This window comes from Palaemon carinicauda, chromosome 2 (genome assembly GCF_036898095.1).
Source record: "Palaemon carinicauda isolate YSFRI2023 chromosome 2, ASM3689809v2, whole genome shotgun sequence".
Taxonomy (NCBI): Eukaryota; Metazoa; Arthropoda; class Malacostraca; order Decapoda; family Palaemonidae; genus Palaemon; species Palaemon carinicauda.
The window spans coordinates 202,856,584-202,866,156 of NC_090726.1; the positions used below are offsets into that span (position 1 = coordinate 202,856,584).

At 36.4% G+C, this 9,573-nt stretch overlaps 1 protein-coding gene across 7 annotated transcripts in view; it reads left to right on the top strand.

Annotated features, from left to right (window-relative positions):
- Hex-A (Hexokinase A) overlaps window positions 1-9,573 on the top strand; it is a 135,482-nt gene that overhangs the window by 21,524 nt on the left and 104,385 nt on the right. Inside the window, exon 1 of one of the 7 annotated variants that reach the window (XM_068361317.1) lies at window positions 2,442-2,741. The exons of 1 other annotated variant lie outside the window; for it this stretch is intronic. In XM_068361317.1, the coding sequence (XP_068217418.1) occupies window positions 2,556-2,741 (186 nt within the window). In that variant the 5' untranslated portion in view covers window positions 2,442-2,555. Of the gene's footprint in view, window positions 1-2,441; window positions 2,742-9,573 lie in introns of those variants that run through there. 5 more of the 7 variants (XM_068361336.1, XM_068361309.1, XM_068361343.1 and 2 more) reach the window with 5 other exon arrangements.

Here is a 9,573-nt window from a genome sequence, read left to right on the forward strand (position 1 = left end):
GTTAGTCACAGTCATTGTGCAATGCGTAAGAGAGAGAGAGAGAGAGAGAGAGAGAGAGAGAGAGAGAGAGAGAGAGAGAGAGTCATTGTGCAATGCGTGAGAGAGTGAGAGGCGCCCCGGATATGCCAATCATAGTGGGTACTGGGTATTTAATACCTGTTTGGCAGGATATGCACGGATATTGTTTGAACAGGTTTGAAACGTGTTGAACTAGCTACCGAGTGAGGCGCATGAAGAAGAAACAGACAAGACAATTTATTTTGTTTATTTGTAAATTCTCTTATGAGAAAACTTTCTAAAATGTTAGTTCTATTCATTCTAATCGTATTTTACAACTGGACATTTTATAGTAATTCATAGTACTACTACGCTCCGCCCCTTTTTCATTCATGGACACTATCGCTTTACTATCACTTTCATTCATAGGACCTTGAGATATGGAGGATGAATTCGTGAATTGGAGTGAGATAGATTTTTTTTTTGTGTTCGTTGAGGTTTTGGGAAGACGGTAGAAATACGAGACGATATTAGTAGTATTAGAATATATATATATACATACATATATATATATATATATATATATATATATATATATATATATATATATATATATATATATATATATATATTTAAGGTACATAGGTTTATATATATTAAATATATATAATTGTAAGTGTATGTGTATAAATATATATATGTATGTATATATATACATATACTGTGTATGCATGTATCAATATATACTTGACGTACATTCAATATACAAGTTTAAATTCCCACAGTTTCTCTAATCTGCAAACCTTTTGTTAATTCACATCCAACAGATAATAACAGTCCCAAAACCATGAATGTAATATAGAGAATGACAATACATTCTTTGTCACATAATTTCTTAAACCCTCCAGCGTTTATAAAAGCGAGGTCAACTCTAAAGAGAGCCAATGACCCCGACCTCTTCTCTGGTGTCGTGTCTTTGGTCACGTATGCTTCTTCATCTCGAAGTCTGTGTTGTTTTAGCTTTTCTTCTTCTAGTTCTTGTTTCTGTTTTGGGTCATTTAAGTAGAGTGTTGGGAGCATTGGGCTGTTTTTTCCCTGTTGGAGCCCTTGGGCTTATAGCATCTTGCTTTTCCAGCTAGGGTTGTAGATTGGCTAATAGTGATGATAATAGTAGTAATAATAATAATAATAATAATAATAATAATGTTTTGTGTCATTATCTCGTGTTAGCAAATTCTAAGGAAAAGTTATAGAAGATGATATCATTTGTCTGTAGTTTTTAGATATAGAATGATTATATATACATACATATATATATATATATATATATATATATATATATATATATATATATATATATATATATATATATATATATATATATATATAATAAATAGTCTCCCAATTTTATTTAAGAAGTAATAATAATAATAATTATTATTATTATTATTATTATTGTTGTTGTTGTTGATATTATTATTACTAGCTAAGCTGCAACCCTAGTTGGAAAAGCAAGATGCTATAAGCCCAAGGACTCCAACAGGAAAAAATAGCACAGTGAGGAAAGGAAATATACTACAAGAGAAGTACTGAACAATTAATATAAAATACTTTAAGATATGTAACAACGTTTAAGTGGATATGTCATACGTAAATTATATAAAGTCTTCAGCCTATTTCATCATATGTATTCTAGAATAATATAAATTTCGGTCAAGAAATCAGAATTGACAATAATTGTGTTTTTTTCTGAAGACTGAAAATTCATTGTGTTGGATATAACTTGATTTTTAAAAGCGATTGCACATGTAGTCTATGCATCCGAAGGATTTATTTCACTCGCCATTTAATTAGCATTTCTTTTTCATTAATTTTTCCTATGTTAAATTAATCCAGGTTTAACAGTACAGCTCAGCACGTGTGCAGAGCAACATAGGGAAGTGGGGTGAACATCAGGTCTCGGAGTATTGATTTGCCGAGCGGATGACAACGCCTTTGTTTTGAGCTCTCCTATTGGCCACGTCCCTCACACACCTCCATCTCGCCAGCGCAATTGACCAATCACGGCGCTCCTTGCATGAAGCGAAGGTGAATTCTGTGCTAAATAGGACGTTTCTCATTGGACGTTGTTTGATTCATTGAGAAAATATAATTGTACAGGTGTAGAGTCAGTTTTAGTGATTTGAGGGGAATTTAAAGGTATTCGAGAGGTTGTTGATAGGAAAGCGGGCCAACTGCCGACCACGAAAGCAGGAAGGAGACATAGAGGAGGCACTAAGCCAGCAAACGAGAAGAGCTATAGCGAGCTAGCAGCCCCTCGCCAGCAGTCGAGCGTTCACGTGTCGAGCCGGCACACCAAAACCCCCTCTTTTTTTTTCCACTATCAGAAATCGCCAGCATATACTCCACCGCTATCTCCTCCTCCTTTTCCTCCACCATCGCTGGAACCATAAAGTGAGAGAGAGAGTGGGAGAGTGAGTGTTTTCAAGTGTGCGGTGCCGACTTCTACCGACTACAGAGCGCAGAGTCAATATATCCCCGGTTCTCTTCCCCACACAATGGAGATAGTCGCAGCTGCCGATAGTGATGAGAGAGGACTGACGCTTCTGAGGGTCGTCAGCCAATTACAGCGTGTCATAGTGTACTTGCATTCCTTCGCCTGCGACAGGGGACATCTGTGGTCGACGCAATCGGCCGACGCAAGACGAACGCCGATCATGTCGGACGAGCAGATCTGCAAGAAGGTAAGGTTTCTCGGGGCCACGCACTCCTTGGGTCTCTTGTGTGCTTGCAAGCTGGGGTTTAGCGTCCAAGGAAAGGCGACTTTTGATCGATTCAAGGTAACTTGTCCAAGGAAAGGCGACTTTTGATCGATTCAAGGTGTCGGAATTTATAAATTTGCAAATAATGTGATCGAACTTGTCCAAGGAAAGGCGACTTTTGATCGATTCAAGGTGTCGGAATTTATAAATTTGCAAATAATGTGATCGAACTTGTCCAAGGAAAGGCGACTTTTGATCGATTCAAGGTGTCGGAATTTATAAATTTGCAAATAATGCGATCGAACTTGGAGCCTTTGTATATAAGCGGCCAGTTCCTCACTCGTTCATTAAAATTGGACATCGAATAACCTAAACTGTGCCCCCTAACCTAACATACAATCCGTGTCCTTACCTTCTTACCTAAGGGGGGGCTGCGACCCCTTTGTGACCCCCCTTAAACTGCCGTATTCTAAGTTAGACATAACACAAACGCCCCTCGAACTGCATTGGATAAATATCTTCATCTCTCTGATATCCTTTCCTGCATTGAGCCGGCGATAGAATAGATTTTTTTTTATTCTAAATCACACGATTTTTATACTGTTCTTGAAACCGGTTTTCTCGTAATGGGCATTTTGTGTTCAGATGACGAAGATTATAACTCCTACAACCATTGTTCTCTAGTCTTGGGTAGTGTCATAGCCTCTGTACCATGGTCTTCCACTGTCTTGGGTTAGAGTTCTCTTGCTTGAGGGTACAATCAGGCACACTATTCTATTTAATTTCTCTTCCTCTTGTTTTGTTAAAGTTTTCATAGTTTATATAGGAAATATTTATTTTAATGTTACTCTTCTTAAAATATTTTATTTTTCCTTCTTTCCTTTCCTTACTGGGCTATTTTCCCTGTTGGGGCCCCTGGGCTTATAGCATTTTGCTTTTCCAGCTAGGGTTGTAGCTTAGCAAATAATAATAATAATAATAATAATAACTGAAATAGAATACGATTTCCCAACTCGATCCGATAGACATTCGATTGCATCACCCAGTGTGTCAGATCGCGTGTGTTTGTGTGTACGTCGCCTGGGATGGGTGTGGGCGTCGCTATTCCTAAGGGGAATGGGGGGGGGGGTAGATCAAACTGAGCCAATGGGCGGGGGTGGAGGGGGAGATAGAGTAGACTGAGGCGGGAACTCGCTCTGGTGCCAGACAACTCGTCTGTGCCTGCTGTGCAGTTCAATGAAGTGAACACAGTTCTCTGTTCTGCTTATTTTCACCGTTTTTGCTGCTGTTCAATGAAGTGAACAGTTCTCTGTTATGGTTATTTTCACCGTTTATACTTATCTGTGAACCTGTTTGTTTATATTCAGCGATTTTTCTTATCTCTGTGCCTCTATTTTTATAGTTTTTCTTATCTTAGGGCCAGTTTGTTTGTATTCACCGTTTTTTTTCTTATCTCTGTGCCTCTATTTTCATAGTTTTTTTCTTATCTTTGGACCAGTTTCTTTATATTCACCGTTTTTTTTCTTATCTCTGTGCCTCTATTTTCATAGTTTTTTCTTATCTTTGGACCAGTTTCTTTATATTCACCGTTTTTTTCTTATCTCTGTGCCTCTATTTTCATAGTTTTTTCTTATCTTTGGACCAGTTTCTTTATATTCACCGTTTTTTTTCTTATCTCTGTGCCTCTATTTTCATAGTTTTTTCTTATCTTTGGACCAGTTTCTTTATATTCACCGTTTTTTTTTCTTATCTCTGTGCCTCTATTTTCATAGTTTTTTCTTATCTTTGGACCAGTTTCTTTATATTCACCGTTTTTTTTCTTATCTCTGTGCCTCTATTTTCATAGTTTTTCTTATCTTTGGGCCAGTTTGTTTGTATTCAACGTTTTTACTTATCTTTGTGCCGCCTCCATTTTCACCGTTTTTACTTATCTTTGGGCCAGTTTGTTAATATTCACCTTTTTTTCTTATCTCTGTGCCTCTATTTTCATAGTTTTTCTTATCTTTGGGCCAGTTTGTTTATATTCACCGTTTTTACTTATCTATGAGCTTCTATTTTTAGTTTTTCTTATATTTGGGCCTCAATATTACAGTTTTAAATTTTTGGTGGTATTTTTGTAGTTTTTTCTTATCTTTGGGCCCCTATTTTTCAGTTTTTCTTATCTTAGGGGGTATTTTTGCAGTTTTTCTTATCATTGGTGGAATATTTACAGTTTTTCTTATCTTAGATCCTTTATATTGCATTTTTTCTTATCTTTGCGGGTATTTTTGCAGTTTTTCTTATCTTTGGTCCTCTATTCTTGCAGTTTTTCTTATTTTAAATCCCCTATTTTTGCAGTTTTTCTTATCTTTGGTCCTCTATTTTTTGCAGTTTTTCTTATTTTAAATCCCCTATTTTTGCAGTTTTTTCTTATCTTTAGGGAAACTTTTGTAGTTTTTCTTATCATTGGCCCCCTATTTTTGCAGTTGTTCATATTTTTGTGCCTCTTTTTTTAGTTTTTCTTATCTTTGAGCCTTTTATATTTTTCCAGATTTTCTTATCTTTCGGCCTTTTTATTTTTCCAGATTTTCTTATCTCTGGGCTCGTTTGTTTGTTTACCGTTATTCCTTATCCTTTGGTCTCTTAATTGTCCATTGAAAGCATTGACTGGGAACCTTGCAAAATACTAAATTTTAAGAATAAACTGAAGCCTTTCTTGTTTCTAAGTATTATTATTATTATTTTATTATTATTAGCTAAGCTACAACCCTAGTTGGAAAAGCACGATGCTATAAGCCCAGGGGCTCCAACAGGGAAAATAGCTCAGTGAGGAAAGGAAACAAGGAAAAATTAAATATTTTAAGAAGAGCAACAATATTGAAATAAATATCCTTTATAAACTATAAAACTTTAACAAAACAAGAGGAAGAGAAATAAGATATAAGATATAACAGTGTGCCCCGAGTGTACCCTTAAGCAAGAGAACTCTAGCCCAAGACAGTGGAAGACCATGGTACAGAGGCTATGGCACTACCCAATAATACTTCTATAATGTTGGTTTGACAACACGAAATACACTGTGTGATACTCTGGTTACCTGAGAATGCACACGACAAGCAGATTTTATAGTTTCTGTAGTGCATAGGGGTTCCTTATGTGTGATAAGACCAGGACTACAGCCCTGACCAAGTTGTGGAATGATCTTCCTAATCGGGTAGTTGAGTCGAGAGAACTTCAAAAGTTCAAACTTGCAGCAAATTTTTTTCATGTTGAACAGACTGACATAAGTCTTTTTATAGTTTATATGAAATATGTTTTTTGATGTTACTGTTTTTAAATAATTTATTTATTTCCTTATTTCCTTTCCTCCCTAGGCTATTCTTCCTTGGTCGAACCCTTTGGGCTTATGGCGTCTTGCTTTTTCCAACTAGGGTTGTAGCTTAGCTAATAATAATAATAATGATAATAATAATAATAAAAAAGGCCGTTTTTAGTATTGATAAAAAAAAAATAATTAGTTGGTTATCCTGATCGTAGAAGAGAAAATTATCTAACAATATTCAGATATGTTAAAAGAGACATTTTATCAGAGCATCAGACACTGACCAGTAATTAACAGGACTATCGTAATAGTATGAACAACGTAGAATGTTTTTATTTTCCATGGTCGAGCCCTACTTTTATTATATTATTATTATTATTATTATTATTACTTGCTAAGCTACAACCCTAGTTGGAAAAGCAGGATATTATAAGCCCAGGGGCTCCAACAGGGAAAAATAGCCCAGTGAGGAAAGGAAGGAAGCAAGGAAAAATAAAATATTAAGAACAGTAACAACATTAAAATAAGTATTTCCCATATAAACTATAAAAACTTTAACAAAACAACAGGAAGAGAAACTAGATAGAGTAGTGTGCCCGAGTGTACCCTCAAGCAAGAGAACTCTAACCCAAGACAGTGGAAGACCATGGTACAGAGGCTATGACACTATCCAAGCCTAGAGAACAATGGTTTGATTTTGGAGTGTCCTTCTCCTCGAAGAGCTGCTTACCATAGCTAAAGAGTCTCTTCTACCCTTATAAAGAGGAAAATAACCACTGAACAATTGCAGTGCAGTAGTGAACCCCTTATGTGAAGAAGAAGGGTTGTAGCTTAGCATTTAATAATAATAATAAATGATTCCTTATTGACTACATGCTTTTATTGTACAGTTTCACGCTATCGTAACCTTATGAATAAGGTAGAATCTTGCTATTTTTCCCCGTTGGAGCCCTTGGGCTTGAAAGCATCCTGCTTTTTCCAATTAGGGTTGTAGCTAAGCTCCTAATAATGATAACCGATTCCTTATTGAGTACTGTCATTCTTATACAGTTTCACACTGTCATAACCTTATGAACAAGGTAGAATGTTGTTATTTTTCCTGTTGGAGCCCTTGGGCTTGAAAGCTTCCTGCTTTTCCAATTAGGGTTGTAGCTAAGCTCCTAATAATGATAACCGATTCCTTATTGAGTACTGTCATTCTTATACAGTTTCACTCTATCATAACCTTATGAACAAGGTAGAATGTTGTTATTTTTCCTGTTTGAACCCTTATGCTTAAAGCATCCTGCTTTTCCAATTAGGGTTGTAGCTAAGCTCCTAATAATGATAACCGATTCCTTATTGAGTACTGTCATTCTTACACAGTTTCACTCTATCATAACCTTATGAACAAGGTAGAATGTTGTTATTTTTCCCTGTTGGAGCCCTTGGGCTTGAAAGCTTCCTGCTTTTCCAATTAGGGTTGTAGCTAAGCTCCTAATAATGATAACCGATTCCTTATTGAGTACTGTCATTCTTATACAGTTTCACACTATCATAACCTTATGAACAAGTAGAATGTTGTTATTTTTCCCTGTTGGAGCCCTTGGGCTTGAAAGCATCCTGCTTTTCCAATTAGGGTTGTAGCTAAGCTCCTAATAATGATAACCGATTCCTTATTGAGTACTGTCATTCTTATACAGTTTCACACTATCATAACCTTATGAACAAGGTAGAATGTTGTTATTTTTCCCTGTTGGAGCCCTTGGGCTTAAAGCATCCTATTTTTCCGACTAGGGTTGTAGCTCAGCAAGTAATAATGATAATAAATGATTCATTATTGAATACTCTTATTCTTATACAATTAAACACTGTCGTAACCTTATGAACAAGGTAGAATGTTGCTCCTGTAGGAGCCCTTGGGTATAAAGCATCCTGCTTTTCCAATTAGGGTTGTAGCTTAGCATTTAATAATAATAAATTATTCATTGTTGAATATTCCTATTATGTACAATTTCACACGTTCGAAAATGCACCACGGCTCAGAGCATCCTGCTTTTCTAACTAGAGTTGTAGCTTAGCATATTGTAATAATTAATGATTCATTATTGAATATTCCTATTATGTACAATTTCACACGTTCGAAAATGCTCCATGGCTTAGAGCATCCTGCTTTTCCAACTAGAGTTGTAGCTTAGCATTTAATAATAATATTCTTATTCTTATATACAATTTCACACGTTCGAAAATGCTCCACGGTGGACTAAACCACAGTTAAACACTACTGTCTTCAACTTGATTACCAAGCAGGTGTTTCATACTGTGGAAATCGATACGGCCTTCAGAGGAAAGACTCATTGGTACGGCAGAAGTATTCACAGCTGAACATTAAAGCGTGGGGTTTGTAATAACAGCCATTTCTGACGTCAAAATCTAGGCAAAGAAGCCTTGACTTTGGGACAAATTTTTCAAGAGTAAAGCACATTCGGTAATTTTGCCCTGTGGCTTTTGAACAGAAGACTCAGTTAATTCATTTGGAGATTTTTATTAACACACACATGGCCTGGTGATAACGGCCTTGCCTGGTGATCACCAGACTGGTGTTCCAGTCCCGCTAAAACTCGTTAGTTCCTCTGGTCGCTGCAACCTCACCATCCTTGTGAGCTAGGGAGAGCGGGTTTTGGGGAGCCTATAGCTCTATCTGTGGAGTCATCAGCAACCATTCCCAGGCCCTCCTTGGCCCTAGCTTGGGTGGAGAGGGTGCTTGGACGCTGACTATACTGACTATATGTATATATGACCAGTCTCTAGAGCATTGTCACTCTCCCTTGCTTGTCATTCACGAGCGACCTTTAAATAAAGCCTATAATGATTTTCATTCGATTTATAGTAGTGATACCTTCCTTCATTGTGTCTTTGTTAACCCTTTCAGTGCCATTGGAATGGTATCATTAAGACCTTATTGAATACCAACTTTCTATAGTTTGAGTGATTTTAAAAGAAGTGCCCCTTTTTTTCCAAATTTGACAACCAATGGCAGTGAAAGGGTTTATTACCTAATTGTTTGTTTTCATCGATGCCATGAAAATGTCACGGTCCTGACTGTGCAATTAATTTGCAGTTAATTGTTCATGCGTTTGTGTTATGTGGAATTTGATATTAATTCTTGTTAGCTCTAATGAGTGACATTTCAAATATTGGAGTTCAATCGTTTCTGTGACGAATTTCTTATTGTGTTCCCTTTCTGAGTGGGGATACCTGACTATTATTACTTTTTAAGTTAGAACACTAGTTCGGGAAGCAGGGTGCTATACGCCCAAGGGCTCCAACAGGGGAAAAATAGCCCTGTGAGGAAAGGAAATAAGGAAATAAATAATTTGTATGAGAAATATTGAACAATAAGAATAAAACATTTTGATAACAGTATTATTATTATTATTATTATTATTATTATTATTATTATTATTAATTGCTAAGCTACAGCCCTAGTTGGAAAAGCAGGATGCTATAAGCCCAGGGGCCCAAATAGGGAAA